The 18,932-nt window shown below is 42.7% G+C and overlaps 1 protein-coding gene across 7 annotated transcripts in view; it reads left to right on the top strand.

Moving 5' to 3' along the window:
- SHISA6 (shisa family member 6) overlaps positions 1 to 18,932 on the top strand; it is a 255,547-nt gene that overhangs the window by 221,957 nt on the left and 14,658 nt on the right. For 3 of the 7 annotated variants that reach the window (XM_068654926.1, XM_068654923.1, XM_068654921.1), the window contains one exon: positions 8,395 to 8,457. The exons of the other annotated variants lie outside the window; for them this stretch is intronic. In XM_068654926.1, the coding sequence (XP_068511027.1) occupies positions 8,395 to 8,457 (63 nt within the window). The remainder of the gene's footprint in view (positions 1 to 8,394; positions 8,458 to 18,932) is intronic. 7 annotated transcript variants of the gene reach the window in all.

Below are 18,932 nucleotides of genomic sequence, written 5' to 3'. Positions count from 1 at the left end.
CTGCTGCATGGCCTCAGGAAGTGCTTTCATCTGCATTCTTCATTTTCCCCACATGTAAACCAGAAATGTTTGCACCTGCCTTACCTTCCCCACAAAAGTGATATGATTAATTAGCGTCTTAGTTATGCTTGCAAAATCCTAATAAAAATCCCCAGTATGATCTGCAAAATTTGACCTATCTGTTCCATGGGGGTTCCTCAAAGTAATAAAATCTTGCAGATGCAGGTACAATTGCTCTCTTGCTCAGCTTAAATCTGGGGCTAACAGAGCCCACCCTACCTGTAATGAGAGTATAGAGACATTTGTGAGACTTAGATGAGAACTAGAGGGAAGCCTGTATGGAAAATAACAGTTTCCATAATCAGTGCAGTATTTGGATGGCGTGGGATACTAAAGAACAGGGCCATTCACTACTTAATGAGGATTAAAATAACTCTTGAATAGCTGCCTTATTCCCTGAGCATCCTGTTCAATGAATGAGTCATAGGATTACAGTTGAAAAATAGGCTGGAATGGTGGAACAAAAACCTGACTTAATGAAGATCAAATTAAAGGTTTGTGGACAGCTTTTAATCTGGCATCTCCAGTCCCTTTAACAACTGATGTTCTGAGTTCACTAGTAGCTTAATTTTTGTTTTTGACTCTTGTGTCCATTGCTACAGTCCCTTTTTTGGGTGTCAGTTTGGGTATTGTTAGCCAGGTGCAGAAACACTCTGCAAGGCTGAATATCCATAGTATAAAAGTATAAGGTAATTAGTTATTGGCTAATGTACATGAAAGACAGCTGGGTTTTAATGAGTATTAGGCTTAGCATCTGTATGCTCGTCACCCTGGTAAGGCACCACAGAGTCCTGGCTGGGCAGGTCTCCCTCGGGAGGAGACCAAGGGCTCAGCCTCCGCCAGCTCCCTGGGACAGTCCCCAGTGCTGGGAGATGCCCTCTGCCACCATCCTGTCTGATCTGAACTGATGGGAGAAGGCTTCCTGTAGAGAAGAGTCGCTGTCTTCTCTCCTCACCCAGGCACACTGCTCAGTTTTGCCTGACCAGCATGGCAGCAGTTGAAGGCCATCAGTTCAAGTGGTACCCCCTTGACCACAAATTGTGGGGAAAAAAAAAAAAAAGCCCAATGGGGACAGGCAGATAATAAACTGGTAGCTTTGTGCCACAGGCATTTACATTCTCATCATCACTTCTTGGTCTGCTTTCTTCATTGCCTTGGGGGTCTCCATCTCTTTCAGTTCCTAAAGTCTGTAGTCTTTTGCTGCATTTAAGTACTCTGGAAGATTAGCTCTTGAAGGGGATTTTCATTTCATTAATGCAGATGGCAAACAGTTATCTTGTCATCAGAAAAATAAACTGCTTGTTATGTTCTCTGCTGAATATCTCAGCTGGAGAATAAGGCTGAAGGTAGGCAAACGCTGAGGCTGCTGAAAAGACCAGAGGGGCAGAACGCAAGAAAGTGTATTTCATAAGGGAATAGCTTCTGTTGAGTCCATTTCTTTGGTCCTGTCAAATATAGATTTCAGAGCAGTTCCCACTGCTTTAATAACTACTGCAAACCTAACACAAATTATTGCATGACTTTCAGAGCTATCATATATCTGTTATATAGCTGGCATATATTAAAAATATCCTTCCTTTGCTGTTTTTATAAGGGACTTTATTAGGGAAGACAGACCAGAAAATACAGCAATTTCTTTCCATATTCTGACACTTGCTATTTTTTCCATTGGAGATCACAATAAATCAAGTTTTTATTAACAATAAACACACATAAAATCCCTGAGACTGAAAAAAATGTACCCTAGAGTAGAGTAAAACAAAGTAGCAAAGGAAAGGTTACTTACACAAAGGTCCTTACACAAAAAGAATTGTTTCTTAAGAGCATCTCCTGGATAAGAAGTACAATGGGAATTCTTTGGGGTATATTTAAAGTTTTCTTCACCAGGTACTCGGAATTTTACACCTTGAGGCAGACAATTGACTTTGCAGTTTATGCTGCAAATTAGAGCTGTCAACCCTGACCACAGGAAAAGAGATCCTCTCAATGCTGAGATCGATACCTCCACAGACAAAGACCTACCTCTGAGAAGAAGGGTGTGAGGGGCTATTCAGTCTATCCCACCCCTGGAGCTGACCCAGGGTGTGCTGATTTCACATGGCCATTAGAGATGCTCTTAGGTCCCCAGGGGTCTGATCCTGATCTGCTCTGGGCACTTACAGTGCCCATTGCCCATAGATATCTGAGGGAGTTCATATTGTCCCATCACCAAAGTCACTCAGCTACTTCTTTTGTTGTTTTGGTGACCATAAAGCATTCTGCATATTCAGTGGGAAAATTACAGCTTCATGTTTTATCATCCACAGTAAAGAAGACATTTACATTTCTTCAAATCAATCATTGGATGCCACAGCTGACACCAGACTAAGTCTTTTAAAAAATGCAATGCACTCTCAGCAAAATCTGGGAGATTATTAATTGAGAGATCTCTCCTCTCCATCTGGAGATGCTGGCTGGGGACACTGAGGAAAGGATCTTGGGAAAGTCTGGGGAGCTCCTGAATCCCTCTCATGTGCCCATACCCACACCTCTCTGAGGCCTGACTCCAAGCCCAGCAGAAACCCTGTTCCTGCAGGAGACACCTGGCCTGGCCACGGGGAGCTGCCAGCCCACCTCAGTGTCACCTCCACAGGGAGACCTGGAGAAACAGGAGGAAGGGAGGAGGATAAGAGACAATGACAGCTTTGTGACAGTGCACAAGATTATCTGATGCCCTTAGCACTGAATGACAGCCTGCCTCAGAAGAAGCTCTCCCCTTTTCAGCGTCCAAGATGTCACTGCCACTGGCAGAATTTGTTTGCTGGGGCCTGTCCCCAGCAGTGCTGGCACTGGTGGTGGCAGGGGTGTGAGGTGGGCAGCACAGCTGGGAACCGGACATGCCGTGCACATTGTGTTGATGGTGGGGCCACTTCTCTGGGGTGGCTGCATAGGGCCTCCTGCAGGGACATGACCAGGCAGGAAATGTCAGGGCAGGCTGCTTTGTGGCTGGTCCCATGGTTGTCTAAGTTAATGCAGGTGCTTACGACTGGGTCCTACCTGGTAGCATTAAGCCTTCTGGAGGGCTCGGACAGGCTGGTACCTGCAGCAGAAGGGCCACCTGAGCAAGGCAGCCAGGCCACCTAGACAGGCCCTCATCCCCTGGCACCTGCAGACTTCTCTTTCTCCCTCCTAAAGACTTGGTCTTTTCCTCACCTCAGAGGGACACAGCCTTCTCTTGACCTGTGTCACACTTCTCCTGCACCATCCCTCATGCAGGCCCAGCATCCCATCCCTCCTGCTCCATCTTCCCTTCTCCTGTCATTAACGCCCCCACCACAGCCCCATCCCCACACGGCTTCTAGTTCCCAGAGCAGTGGTTATAAGATTCACATGTATACCACAGACACAGTCTTGTGGGATGCAGCATTTTTCTCTGTCCTAACTGTATGAGCCCATTTTCTTTGCAAAGAAACTTGAAACCCTTACAGCCCTGTCTATCCATGTGGCTTCTCCTGGATTCCCAAGGCTCTGGGACCACAGGTTTTCTTTCCCACTGTAAAATGCCTCTTTCTTTCTGCTGGTTATTGTATCTGATCACTCCTCCAGCTGTGCTCAGAAATTTTGCATTGTGGTCTGGCAATTCAGAGCACTATGAATCCTTTATTTCCCTAATGGAGTTTCCTAGTAAATAGCTTTGAACTCAGATCCTTGTCTATACAATAGATATGCTTCTGCCTAACTGGCATTTCACAATTAACAGCATTATCTTGTTAAACCTGAAGAGGTGTAGGAAGGCTCGGCCATCATTTTAAAGCATTTTATTGCTTAGAAAGTGTTTACAATAGGCTACAGAAACTGTAAATGAAGGCAAGTACTGCATTCAGATGCCTGATTAGCTCAGCCATATGAAAATGCCAATAATTCAGGATAAGACTATTTTGAATGCCATTTCTTAAACAGTAACCTAAGAGCATGTGAGATTTTTCAGAGGAAATATGGGAGGGGAGGGGAGGGGAGGGGAGGGGAGGGGAGGGGAGGGGAGGGGAGGGGAGGGGAGGGGAGGAAATTAGGGTGAAATGGAAAGCTGAGTCACAAGACCATGGCTCCTACTCATGCTGATATAGTCATACTGTCCTCAGTGAAGACATATCTTGCCCCAGGAGTGAGGTTGCGAGTGGAAGTCACTGCTTTGGACTACTCTGTGTCTCGAGGAGAGAGAAAACTGTTGTTTCCCTTCTGGAATAGTTAATGTGCTAAAGTTTTGTCAGTTACTGTTTTAAATGCTCACATTTCAAGTGCATGTCTCCATCATCTCTGTGTAGCCTTTTATCTGTCAACTCCTCCAGCGTGAGCAGCATTAGTAGAGAATAGGACAAACAGTTTGTATCTTTGGATGTTTTTAGCAATTTGATTTGAAAAGTAGCTTTGCCACAGCCATGCTGGAAGTCCTTGCTGTCCTTAACTACACTGCATAACTGCAGCCCTATGCCTGGCTGGAATCCAGAAGAACTAGCATAGGTACCACAGGCTGCTATACAAAGCACATGGAAGTATGGAGACCTCCTGGGAATGTATCTCACTTTTTAAGGAGAGAAATGGTTGTGTAGAAATTTTCATGCTCAGTAAAGTTACCAGGTGAAAATGTCAAGGACAGGTCATCATAAAATACAATAGGCTCATTACTCAGTACCTAGTTTGCACCTTTCAAAAATAGATTTAATAATTCAATTAAATAATTTAAAGTAATAAATGATGGATGAAATAACTGGTAAAATACATAATGAATACGAAGTTGAACATGATCCCATGACGCACTCTTGTGGCAAAGAAGGCCACCAGCATCCCGGGTGGCATTAGGAGAAGCACAGCAATCCGAGGTGGGTGATCCTGCCCCTCTGCTCAGCACTGGCGAGACACATCTGGAGTGCTGGGTCCAGTGTTGGGGTCCCCAGCACAGGGGAGAGAGATATTCTAGAGAGGCTCCAGAGTAGGACCACAAAAATGTTTGAGAAATTGGAGCATCTGTTGTATAGGAAGAGATTGAGAGAGCTCAGACTATTCAGTCAGGAGAAAAGAAGTCTTGGGGAGGATCTAATCAATGTGTATTGATACCTGATGGGACAAATAAAGAAAACAGACAAGCGCTTTCACTGGGGCCCACTGATAGGACAAGAGGCAATGGTCACAAACTGGAATATGGAAAATTACAATTAAATCTAAGAAAAAAACTTTCTTACTATGATGGTGGTGGAGCACTGGAAGTACTTCCCATCAGTGGAGATATTCAAAATCTCCACTGATTGGCCAAATTGCTGGCCAAATGCTGGCCAATGCTGCTCTAGTTGACCCTGCTTTGATTAGGTGGTTGACCAGATGATCTCCAGAGATGTCTCCAGTCTCAGCAATTCTGTGATTCTATGAACTCAAGAACAGAAAAACAGCTGTAAGAGAGAAGCAGTTGGTATCAGGGCACAGACACCCCTGATGCACACTGAACAGAATGGCTACCTTTGCAACCAAAGACCCTACAAATTCTGCATAGAGGAGACTGCTCTAAAGTTGTGTATCTGTCAGTCTCAGCAGCCCAGCTCCTGGCTGTATTGACTAAACACCACTGAAATGGCAATATCCAGAACACATTTGTGCCTGACAGTTTCATGAACTGACTATAACTGAAGTCTGGCCCAGACCTTATCTCTAAAGCTTTTCAGAAGCACAAAATATTTAGACTATCTAAGAGAATAATCAAGTTGCGGATTGACAAGTCTCATGATCTAGAAATATCTACTTTTGGAGGAGTTTTCTAATAATAAATTGTTTTCTTACTCTGGACAAAAAGTATGAAAGATCTAATAGGAGTTGAAGACAGATGATTGAGAACTAAAGTATATAATGTTTTTTGGTAGCAAAGTCTAAAAATACTGCAGTTATTTCTTTTAAGTATCTGTCAGACTTACCATCATGTAAAGTCTTTTAAAACTGTATTACCAAAAGCGTTTGTTTGAACTCCAGAAAATGTTAAAACATAATGTAGAAATTAGTGAGCAGAATTCTGTGCCATACTTGCTGGAAACTGGATGACAAGTATCCTAGCTGATCCCAAACCTCTGAAAGTCCCTCCAGACTGAGGGGGATTCCAGAAATATCAGAGAGTTAAATTTATGCCGTTCATCTTCTGATTCTGTTTTCACATTAAAGTGAAAGGAGGCAGTATGGAGGAACAGAAACAAAATCACAAGTAATGACTGCAGAATTTTTGCTTGCTAAAAGTAACCGTCAATGGAAGATCGAAAGGAAAATTCTGTCTTAGGAGATCTGTCGGCCACTTACTGAAGGACTCTTTAAATGCCTGTGGGAACCTGACCTCCTTTCAAGGTTTGCTCATAACATACTGGTAGCCAGGCTAATAATTTCTAAGCTTCACTGGCAGTGTATTTGATAAGTATCTATTTTCTAGATGGAGATGCTAAGTAAGTTAAGGTACCTAGTCTGTTGACATCCAATAATAATAATAATAATAATAATAACCTCTGGTTTTAATCCTGGCTGTACACAGACATCCAGTATGTTGTGCAAGAAGATGAACTTCCAGTGAGATAAAGTAGCAGACAAATCATGTCAAGCTGTTCTTTTAATTATCATTATTATTACTGTGCTTTTTTATCCAGGGAGAAATAGCTTGTATGAGGGACTGTGACTCTAGCTAGGTTTTCAGTTATTTGTGGGAAAGTAATGTGAGACTAATTTGAGAAACATGGTGCTAATGAACCTCGATAGGGTAGATGCCATAAGGGCTGACTAACCATAAAAAGTGAGTAAATATCAGTAGAAAGATGAACTGATGTGTTTCCACATTCAGTCTTTTTGTTACTGGTGGAAAGGGAATTTGCTTATTAAATTTACAGATGATATGAAGCTTGGATGACCATAAGTCTATTAGAGGATGGGATTGGAATTTAAAATACTCTTTAAAAATTCGAGAAATAGACTGAAAATAAATTGATTAGATGGAGAAAAATGCTATGCATTGGACTGAAACAAGAAAACTAAAAAACTTTGTATTTGTTGAACAAATGGACAAGTTGCAGTTCTTTTGAAAAGCAGGAAAAGCATAATGAATCATAAACTTGATATGAACCAGGAATTTTGCATCATTATGGAAAAGGAAAATACCATACAAGTTTGTGTGAACAACAGTAGAGCACTTGGAAAAATCCACACATTCCACTTTGTACTAGTAAGGTCTCCTCCCACAAACATGTCCCAGGCTGGGTAAAAGGCTGGAGAAGGATCTAGTTTAATCATAAAGCATGCAGGGCACTAGGATGAAAACAATCAAAGGCAAAGCAAATTTTATAGGGAAGCATACAGGAAGTTATGTCATTTAGCTTGAAGAATAAAGTTAAGGGAACACAAAATAACAACTTTGGCATAAAAAACTATTGCAGAAAGAACAGGGATTTTCTCCATGTTCCTGGTAAACAGGAAGAAGAAATTGATCTAAAAAGCAGTAAGAAAGTTATTATGAAACAGGTCTCCTGGCGGCAAAGTGAAATATCCATGAGAGGTTCTCAAGAATAGCAGATTAGACATTAGGCATAAGATGTAAAATCCTTGAAATCTTTTCCCCCTACTTTAATACAATCCCCATACCAAACAAAAAAAGTACTGGACAAAGACACTTAATTCCTTATTGAATGTTTTTCTGGAAACTTTTTCTGGACAGTTACTAATCACTAAGGTAGCAGTCAAGCTGCTTTTGACTGCTTCCCTCCTACTTTTCAGCATGGTGCATTTAATAAGAATCCACCAGGTCTCGTGGTAGTCTCAGCTCTCAGGGGAGAGAGAGCTGCAGCCCAGGTGCAGCTGTTGAACTCTTCCTCCTGCATTACTAAGCTACTTACTTGATCCTTCCCTAGACTCTACGTGACATTGCTATTGTGTAAGGTTGTGGTCTCAGTGGGAGAGTCTGTTACCTGTATAGCTGGTGGTAATGTCCTGGAAAGCTTCATGTGGGATGGAGGAGGAGTGGAGCTGGGACTGTGAGGTTCCAGCAGCTGATACAGTGATATTGTTTTGTTCCTGGCTGGGCATGCTTCTTACCTTTACAGACAACGCTAATTTGCAGGCTCAGCAGAAGGGGAGCAGTTTGCCATTATCATGTTCTTCTTGCATCTGGAATTTTAAGCGAACTACATAACAGAAACTTCTGCTTTCTTAAGCATTTTCTTCTTTCTTTAATCATGCTGAGACTTCCTGTGAATACTGTGAGCTGTAATTATCATCTGTAGATCAGTGGGTTTGCTAAGCTGTTTCTTAAAGGGATCTTTTTTTTTTTTTCTCTGTGAATTTCAGATGACCAAGAACAAAATTATAATCACCTGATACTAAACAGTGCCACCCAGACACCTACACATGGTAAGAGAAAACAAAGAGCAAAATTACACTTGTTGTAACTTTCCTCTGCCAGCCAGTAGTATTTACTGGTATCAAAGCATGTTTAATGTTAATGGAATGGTTCCTATGGCAATGATGCATGAATGATGTATTCCATTAACATTAAACATAGGACCATATTTTACATTAGAGCACACAATTAAATATGGCCCAATCTTTTATAGCTTTACCTATCAACCTTGTGGTTTCCCTTGTCTGGTTGTTCCTTTCTCACTTTCACATCAGCAAAGTTCTGTGAGATTTAACCATCCAAATGATAACCAAAGAAAAGTCGATCTTGTCAGCTAAGCCCCTCAACTCATAGTGCTGCTTGTGCATTTTTTTTAAGATAGGTTAGAAGGACAGTGAATATGGGATAGGGGCTCTTAAACTGGCATGATTTTGGTATCATAATATGTGGCCAGAATTTGTGTTAGCTCTACCTTAGCTCCCTCCTTGCTTTGATTGCCTTGGCTCAAGATTACTGTGGGCAGCATGTCCCTTACAGCAGCGTAGCAATCACAGACCACCCAGTTAAACCACCTGCCTCTTCCCAGCTCCATCCAAACCCAAACCAGCCGCTGGTTCCCACTGCCGCTGTGCAATCAGTGCAACTTCTGAGTGCACCCCAGCCCTCTGTGCTCTCTTCCCTATTCACCTCGTGCCTCGTCTGGGTCTCCTCCTTGTTTTTTCCTGCACCCTTCACCCTGTGAATGTGAGATATTCCTCCAGCACTTGCAGCTGGAACCTCCTCTCTGCTAAGGAACAAGTAAATGATGAGTAGATCTCATCCTAATAGATATTGGTTCTCTTTACCTGTTGCTCTGAATTGCTGTATTTGTTGCTCTTTGTGTTCTGGCTTTTTTTTTTTTTTAACTCTGTAACTTCATCTTGACAAATATTAGGGAACAGATTTATTGTGAAAGTCATGTGTGCTTGAATAGGAACTTCCACAATTTGTTGCAAAAAAGGGTGGGAGCCTTAAAAAAGTCTCCTCAAAGTTTTGGTGTTTTCCCTTCCTACTGGGTGGGTCTTGCTGCTGCTCAGTCTGCATGTTACCTTCAGTTGTAAGACTAATTATTTTTTTCTTCCTATCTCCCAAAGCCACAGGGGAAACATCAGCTTTAGATCTTGCAGTAACATAGAAATATTTATTGAACATGATTTGAAGGCCTCAAACACTCTCAAACTACCTTTTTAAATATTTTTTCTCTCTCTCTTTTTTCTTTTTCTTTTTTTTTTGTTTTCTTTTAATATTTACTACTTTCATGAGAAAAGTAATAGGAATGGAATTGTATTGTCTTCTTTCTGTATGCTACCACCTGTTCTTCACATCCACAATGGCCTGGGATTCCAGATCTACCCCAAAAGACACAGATAAGCCCAGTTTACCTGTGTCTGTGATCTGTGTGCAGAGGTTTTAACATAGCTCGCCCACCAGATCCCTATTGCATTCAATAATTCAAAGTAACAATGTGCTAGAACAGTTAAACTTCCTTCTGAACCTGACAGATGCTTTTCTTTTTTATCTACTTGAGAGACAAAACCACAGCAGAAGTGTTCATGATCTTGGATTAGAAACTCTTTTTTTTTTCTTTTTTTTTTTTTTTTTTCTTTTTTTTCCCTCCACTACTGTGCCTTAAAAATTGATGGCTTTAAACTAAACAAGGGGAGATTAGAGGTTAGGAAGAAAATCTTCACTCAGGCAGTGATGAGGCACTGGAACAGATTGCCCAGAGAGGCTGTGGATGCCCCATTCCTGGAAGTGTTCAAGGCCAGGTTGGACAAGACCCTGGGCAACCTGATCTAGTGGGTGGCATCCCTGCCCATGTCAGGGAGTTGGATCTGTGTGATCTTTAAGGTCCCTTCCAACCCAAGTCATTCAATGGTTCTATGGTTTTAAACTGTTTGGTCATACAAAGCAATTTGAATGATCTGACTACAAATAACTGTATGATTCAGAGTTGTATTTGGTTCCTCCCCCTCACCCCACCCCACCCCGTGTCTGCAGGATGCAGTTGGCCTGGTATACATGTATATGATGGGGAGAGTGGATTGTTGCAAACTGGAATACCTATCAGGATGAAAACTCAGATCCTCTGGGCTGGTGATCCTATCCTCACCATCCCAGCAACTTCGTGGTTCCTTACTTTCTCCCATTATTCCCATTACATTGCCTCTCCAAAGTCATATAACCCTGGCAATAATCAGAGGAGGCTCTCCACATGTGATAGATGTGGGGCCCAGGGCTCTGCAAGGGACCTCCTCGTCTAGGAGGGATGAAAGCCAAGCTCCCTGAGCTCTCCTTTCCCCACACTTAACCAGCTAGCCTTTTGCAAATGTAGAGCAAATGGCACCAGACCATCGTCCTCCCCAATGGTCTTGGGAATCATAACAGGATCTAAGTAGAGAGGAATGATCCAGATGTTCTGTTGCAGTGGAGCATCTGTTCCACCAAACAGTGTTTTGGAAGCAGCTTTCTATACCTCTGTCTGCAACTCAGCCTTTGTTCAGCTGAGACAGTTGGAGGATGGCAAACACCAGTTTCCATGGACTGATATTTCCTGGTGGCCCCTGCCCTGCTGCCTGCAGATGTCACTGTGACAAGCCCTCTCTGTATGCACACAAAGCTTATCAGCACCATATCCAAACACTCCCTTGTATTACTGCGGCAGTTTTTTCCTGCAAATAAACAAACTGAAATAAAATAAAGTAAATCCATGTTCATGAGGCCCAAGGGAGGAAAAAAAAAAAAAAAAGAAAAAAAAAGGAAAGAAGAAATAAAAAAAGGCAAATTTGGCATGAGTTACGTGAGCTGTTCGCATTCAGCATCAGGTTCCGAGAGGTAAAAGGGTCTCAGTTTTAATTTGGCTTGTGGTTGTGCCACACAGCTTCTCAGTGCAAGGGTATGCCCATCGCAGTGGGTCATGCAGCCATGAGATCATGGCGTGATTATACCAAATTCTTCTAATGCAGGAAGGAATAACCACTAATTAATGAGGGGATCGTATATAAACTTTTCTGTCAGGCTGCTATCATTTAATTAACCTAGTGCTGTTTGCAGCTCAGCCAATGCAAGGTGAGAGGAAAGTCTCCCTTTTCCTGCTGCCTGGCCAGCAAAAAGCGTTTGCAGAGAGGTGACGCGTTTGTGCTGTCCTGTAGAACGTGGCAAGCTCGGGAAGACACTTTCCAGTGAAGACCATGATGAATAACCAGAGGCAAGTGGGTCTGTCAGCTCATGGTCTGCCACACCAGGATTTCATTTCCGCTGTTGCTGAGGACTCTCAACTCCCCGTTGTGACTTTCAGCATCTCACCTCTGAAAGAAGGCTGTTGGCTTTCTTTCTGATGTGGGTCTGTTCATGTACCTAATTAATTCCTAGGGCACTGAACATCCCATTATAGAAATTTCTATGGGCCTTTAGCAACCTCAGTCTAAATTCTGCTTTCAGTAGCCTTCAAGCCTCAGTTCCACTGAAATAAGAAGTTTAATATTGGTTCCCTTAGCTCTAAACTTCAGCTCTAGACATTAGCTGCATATTTTAGCTCCAAATAGAGAATTCCACACCTGCTTCTGGAATACTGGGTATTTTGTATACAAAAGGTGAATGTGAGTGCTCAAGAACTCATTTCTATGTGCAACTAAATTTTGCGTGTGAAATGCAGGTACACCTTTTGATATGTTAATTTATGTTGTTTATCTACTTAGTCTTTATACAAAACAAGTACATACAAAATATTCCCTTATAAAAAACTTAAAATATGAAAAAATAGAAGATAGGTGTACAGAACTGAAGCAGTGTAGCATTAGCTATGACAAATATATATTGACTGCCTTGGTTCAGTTTCTGTAAAGCTTTATTTATTTTTTACTGCTACTTAAGTTTAATCTCATTGTATTTAGTGCATATTTAATTACACTAAACCACCAAAAGCCTTGTATAAACATTTTTATGTCTATATAAATAACAAGGAAATTGCTAAATAATATAGTTAGTAGGAAGTTCACATTATAAGTTTTATGTCAGTTCGTTTGAAAATCATCTCAAAAAAATACTTGGTAAAACCAAAAACCATAAGCAACAAATGGCTTCACTTTGAGTTTTTAATTTGGTCAAGTGTTTCTCCAGAGGTTATGTCTGGGTTTACTCTGACAGAGGTGAATTCAATTCTATAGCAGTACCCATTTGAACTCTAAACAAACTCCTATGTACACATGCATGTATGTGTGCCTCTCATTTATAACCCTCCCTCCCTCCCTTCCCCCCTTCCCCCCTTCCTTCCTTCCTTCCTTCCTTCCTTCCTTCCTTCCTTCCTTCCTTCCTTCCTTCCTTCCTTCCTTCCTTCCTTCCTTCCTTCCTTCCTTCCTTCCTTCCTTCCTCCCTCCCTCCCTCCCTCCCTCCCTCCCTCCCTCCCTTTTTTTCCCTTTTTTCCCTTTTTTATTTTTCCTTTTTTTCCCTTTTTTCATTTCAAACATTCAGGACATCTTCCTTCCCACACAGTAACAGGACTTTGGGGGATATATTGCTATAATAATTCTTGCATCAATTTTCTGACATCAGACCAGAAGCTTTGATTTGGGACAATCCCAGAGGATATGAAAACGGTTCCCTATACTGTCACATCTCCTCCAGCAATTTGTTGAGAGTTCTATGTCTATTGTGTTTAAGATACTGTTTACAAAATCATAACAATTAAGGACTGTTTAAATTAGATTTATCCCCAGCAGAAATATATGTGAGGAATTTAAAGATAATCAGTATATAACCTACGTAACAAGTACACACATAATGTTCACTGCACTTTCTGCAAAGCAGCAGGGCTTTGATGATGGAGATATCAGTGGCAATCAGTGATTCAACCACCTTGTGCACAAACTTTGCAAAGCAAAGTACACAGAGATTGGTGTGTTGTGGTACAGTTCCAGTTACACTCTCATGAGGCAGACTGGAGCCAAGTGTTTGGTGAATGAAGCTCACCATTCACCTGCCTTGACCTGGAAATTTACTGGTAATGTCCTTCAGTGCAGAGCCAGCCTCAGCACAAGGGGTGTATTTGTTTCACTTGGGTTGTGGGTGCATTTGAGTCACGCGACAAGCCTCTGATAATGTGTGCTGACCTTCCTCTAGTCAATAGAGGACAGAGAACAACCTTGGGACAGAGCACAGACAGAGGTTTTCAATGGCAGCTTTCTTTACAGACTTCAGCATTGAAGCAACTGTTCTTTGCTTTTTAGACTAAATATTTCTTGTGTTCAGATGAAGGAATCACTGTTTTCATGGCCTTGTTATGGAGGGACTAAAACAGGGTCCCAGCTCTGCGTGCAGCCCCCCGGCGGAGCATGGATGCCTCAACATGCAGATGGATGCTGTTCTGACACCCTTGATGTGGCCCATGGCCCACCCAGATGTGCCCCTGTGTCTCCATTCTCACCTGTGGGAGGACCCTGAGAAGCTTCTCTTTATGACAATACCACTGGGAAGCAAAGGGCCACATGAACTGGATAGCTCTGACACTGGCCTCAGGCTCTTCTTACAGAAGCAGAAGACCCTGAACCATAACTGAGGCAAAACAGTGTCTTTATCCTGAGTGGACATGAGTGGAAAATAAATTAATTAATTAATAAAAAAGTTCTGGAGGTAAAACAACAGCATCATAAATATCAGAGCATGCAGAATTGCTGAGCCCAATGGCTCTTTGCTATTTGCATTGCTAGGAGTGCTGTCGGTGTAGAGATCCCTGTGACACAGCCAGAAGGTTGTGGTGCTCCCTGCATCACCCCCAGCCCACCAGAGGCTTGTTCCTTGCCCTAGTCCCAAAGGGCTGAAAGGACAGCTTAACCTCAGTTAAGCCACCCAGGGTGGACGATTCGTGTCTCTCAGTGGCTAGAGCTAATACCAACTTACTTTTCTAGACTGCTCCCAGGATCACACCTGATGTCTTTGCCTCTTCGAGTCTGCTTCCCCTCCCTGCAGGTTCAAGCTTTGAGCAGGAAGCACTTGAGAGGTGGAAGGAGTTAACAGGCTGATGTTTTCCAACTGCAGTCTCAAATTCAGCAGGAATGAGTCCTGGTTCCAGCTGTGCACCCTTCTGTGTTCTGGCTGCTCTCATGCCAGAGCCATGAGTTGTTTTCTGCATCCCTATAAAAAGATAACCAGCCTAGGGAGAAGTGAAAGTGTCTTTTTCTGTGATTGCTAAGTGTAATCATAATTTCTGAAGTTTTTCCTTTTGTTTTAGTTGGCAATATTATTCCTGTCACCCTGTGTTGTGGTGTGTAACTATGCTATGCCCTGTTAAGCACAGTGTGCTCAGAAGCATCATGTCAATAGTCCCTGGGTGATATAATTCAGCTATATTATTAAATCATGTGCATACGTTGTAACATGTAAGGGCATCTTGCAGTGTGCTGGTATAGCTCACCCTCTTTGCTTCTTAACCCTTTCGCCTGCTGTTCTGTACTCAGCCCTGAAAGACCTAATCCAAAAGTCATCCTGATATGCAGAGGTATTTTATTTTCTACTAACTGAATTTTAAACCCCACATCTCCAACTCCTATAAACAAGGACAGCTATTCACTGGAGAGCTGCTGATTTACACCACAGAGGATCTGAGCTGGAAATGTATAAACCTCTCTGAGATTCTTTGTGAGACATGCAAAAGACTATTAATAACAGTATTTATAACACACACACAAAAAAAAAAAATAATAAAAAAAAGTGTGAAAACACTTATAGCTCCCTCCAAAAAAGCTGAAGATACAAGTTGTAAATTTTAATTCCAGTGTGTGAACATCAGCTCTGTGCCTGCTATAGCAGCGTGTCATTCCCAGGACGGCTCAGGCGGTGCTAAGTCTTGGCACAGAAGGCTACCAAACATCATTAGCAACTAACAGATTTTCTTGAGGAATGTGTCCCTTTGTAAGGGCTTGCATCCGAATCAGAGAATACTTTGTGTCTGAGCCTTCAAATGGCTGAGCAGAAGGCAGTGCTGGGGGAGCAGTGTGTGCTTTGACAGAGGACTGAAGCTAGGCTGAGCTGAAGCTGAGCAGCAGAAGGCTTGGTTGTATCAGCTTCTCCTAGGTGACATTGTTTGGTTTCTCTGGGTGAATGTTTTAAAAGGCATCTGTTGAAATGTCTTGCAAAATTCACACAACATATGTGCAGACTCATATGCAAATATGGAGCACATCCTTTTTGCCACTTGAGCTTTGTTTAAAACTTTGCCATAAATTCACTTCTTTTTTTTTTTTTTTTTTTTTTGGTCTTGGTTATCATCTGCTCCTGTCCTCATACATAAAAGTTTCTGTTCCACATGTAAACAGACTTTGAAAGAAACTGTCTTCAAAGAATAAGGACAGAGCAAGACACTTCACAGACTTCAGGTCTGGTCTCCACCACACAAGCTTTAAAAATCCTGAGACTGCTTCTCAGCCCTGTGCTTGCACAGAATTTGCAAAGTGTACAATGAGTATCTCCCTGAAATGAGAGCACTTTTCTTTCCTTCATAGTTTATTAAGTAATGGGGCATATGCATAAAGCAGAAGCGTGAATCCATAACATCCACTCAGAGGCCAGCTGCAATTGCCATCCCTAGTGCATGGAGGGAAGTGCTGAAGCCCCCTAAAATCAATGCAGGTGACATGCCAGCCCTTGTAAAGGCCACTGCAGGAGAGGTGCTCCCCTGGCAGTCCCGCAGTGCCGCAGTGCTCCTGGTTCCTCAGGAGCAGAGCTCTCTGCACTGTCACAGCTCCCATCTGCTGTAGGGTGGCACCTTCTCAAGTCTTCCTCTAAGACCGTGATCCAAGTGGTACAGGGGAGCCTTTCTGAGTCTGGTCCATGAGTCCACTGGTTTTCATGGAAGTACAACAAGGTTTGGACTGGCTCAACAGTTCTGGCCCATGAAGCAGAAGAAATGTGCTGTTCTTGCTTGGTAGGTCCCCAAGAAGAAAGATTAGAGCTGCAAAGGCCAAGTCTTTGTCCACAAAGATGCTGGCTCCCTTCCTGAGCTTACCGTGCCAATGTTATGCAGCCTTGTGTGTTTGGCAATGCTGTCCCATGTCACCAGTCCTGCCTGTGGCTGGAGTAATGCAGCACTCTGTCAGCAGCAATGTGAAACTGCTGATGCTCAGCAGAAGAGGAAATTCTGCAGGGTTGAGCCCTCTCCTGCTGAATTAATCAGAGAGACACTTTCTGAATTTTAAGATGTTGCATTGGCTGTAAAAAGGTGCGGTTGCTTCAATGCTGTAGCAAAAGGGAATCTTGAAACCAGTAGAAATGAGGTTGCTGGGTAATGTTCCCATTTCTGTAGTGCACTATGCACTGGGTGAGCTTCATTTCATCCATGTTCCTCTGCAAATAGCTTTGCAAGTTTGCCCAGACATGAAATGGGATGTGGCTGCAGGATGGAGGTGAGGCAAACATGGTCTAATACTGACTTTCAAAGGTAAATCCAGTAACCATAGCACATTGTCCATCTTCCAGTGGGCATCTCCCATTGCCCAGAACATAGAACTGAACTGGAATGAGTGGGAATGATGGGGAACAGAGCAGCGTGCCACCTCATCTGTCTTGCAGGAAATGGGGAGATCTCCCTATTTACATCTTGTTAATTAACTATGTCTTGCACCTTCCATAGAAGTCAATAAGCACCACAAATGAAAAAGAGTGACCAAAGGAAATTGTGACTTAAATACATTGCAGGAGTGATGAACTACTAAGAAACTTCTGCTGAACTGTTCCCAGAATTAAAACTGCACAAGATGTTTCTCCTTACTAGAGCTTCTCTGGCCTCTGATCTTTCCCTCAAACTACATTATGCAAAAGACATCTGAAATTATCTTTGGTCATTTCAGTTTATTACTTATTTTACTGAATGATAAGTAGTGAATTTCAAGGTGACTTCTAATTTGCCAAAATCAAAATGATCAGTTCCTGACTGACTGGATGGAAAAAACAGCAAGAAGATGCAGTGATTCTGCACAAGCCCATCAGAGAAATGTGTGGCACTTAATTTCATACATCTCATGCAAGCAGTCAATTAATGCTCCTGTTTTGGCACTGAACACAATACATATGACTGGGCTTATTTCAGCTTGCCCAAATGTCCATGCAAAATGGAGATTATATGCAGGTTCTGTCTGTAAAAATTGCAGAGATCTTACCCAGGCTCCTTGCCACACAAACACTAATAGGAGTGGGGATATAATTTCCATGCTGATACAGTCTCTGTTTACTGGATAATATCTAATCAATTGTTTCCCCCTCCCTGATGAATATGATGCATTTCCTAATCCTGCAGTCAGTCTGCGAGACATGCATTGAAGTCATCAGAAGAAAAATAATGCTCTCAGAGAGATGACACATTAACTATATGCTCAGCTGGGGTTATGTTCTTTTTACCAGGTAATAACTATTCCAGGAGTATAGTCCTTCTCTCTAGCTCAAATAAGGCTCCAGGCAGGACCCAGGCAGCAGGAGAGGAGATGGTACAACTCCTGAAAAAAATAAAATAAATAAATAAATTATTAATAATAATAATAATAATAATAATAATAATAATGCTCTTCATGAGCACCCTTTTGAAGAGTGGCAGGCAGGCATGAAACCAAGCCTAAGGCATTCTGCTGCTCCTCAGCTGCATCAGAACATTTTGTCCTTTGACTTATATCATCACAGCACAGTTGGAGTCGCCACCTCTTTGGTCTTTTGACCCAGGTAGTGCAACCTCATCACTGCTACAAGCCCACACGGAGCCCCTTCAATGACCCTGTAGCCTCTTCTAGCTTTGCTCCCAACAATATCAGCTCTTGCTATTTTTAATACTCTTATCTCTGCCTACTTTAATATTTGAACACCTGGGAGTTATAAATGCTTTACCTCAACAGGCCTCTGTCCCTCAGCTGAGCTGATGAAAGACTTTTTTCCATCCAGCTTGCAGCAAAGGGACATGATTTCAGTTACGAGGCAAACTCTGCAGATTTCCTGGACTTCGCTCTTAACATTGTAGTTCAGTGCTAATCTTTATTGGCAGTGCCCTCGGCATTAGCATCCTGACAGAGGATGTTTTGACATGGGCTGGGGACTCCCTCAGTGACCAACAAAGTGGAAAAAAGTAGAGGAGGGCGTCCTCCAACCCTGCTTCCTCACCTCAGGAACCTCTCCAGGCCTTGCCTCGTCTTGTGACTGCACCTAGATGAGCTCAGCTCCACTTCACGCTTCCCATGTGCAGGGGATCATGGCCATCCCTAGGGCCCACCAGATCTCTGGGGCTGTGGACTGGACTTTGTACAGGAGCTTCCAGGTTCAAAGCACAGGCCAGAAATCTGGCATGATGAGAGAGCAGCTTGATTATCAGCCCCAATTAAAATGAACCCACAGACACACTTCTGTGGCTTTGAGGAACATATATCTTGCTTGGGTGAAGGTAGGTGATGGTGTCTGAACTTGTACAGGATGCGCT

The sequence above is a fragment of the Anas acuta genome, chromosome 18 (genome assembly GCF_963932015.1).
Source record: "Anas acuta chromosome 18, bAnaAcu1.1, whole genome shotgun sequence".
Classification (NCBI taxonomy): domain Eukaryota; kingdom Metazoa; phylum Chordata; class Aves; order Anseriformes; family Anatidae; genus Anas; species Anas acuta.
Note: the sequence above shows the minus strand (reverse complement) of the source record. Positions and strands in the feature narration are given on the sequence as shown.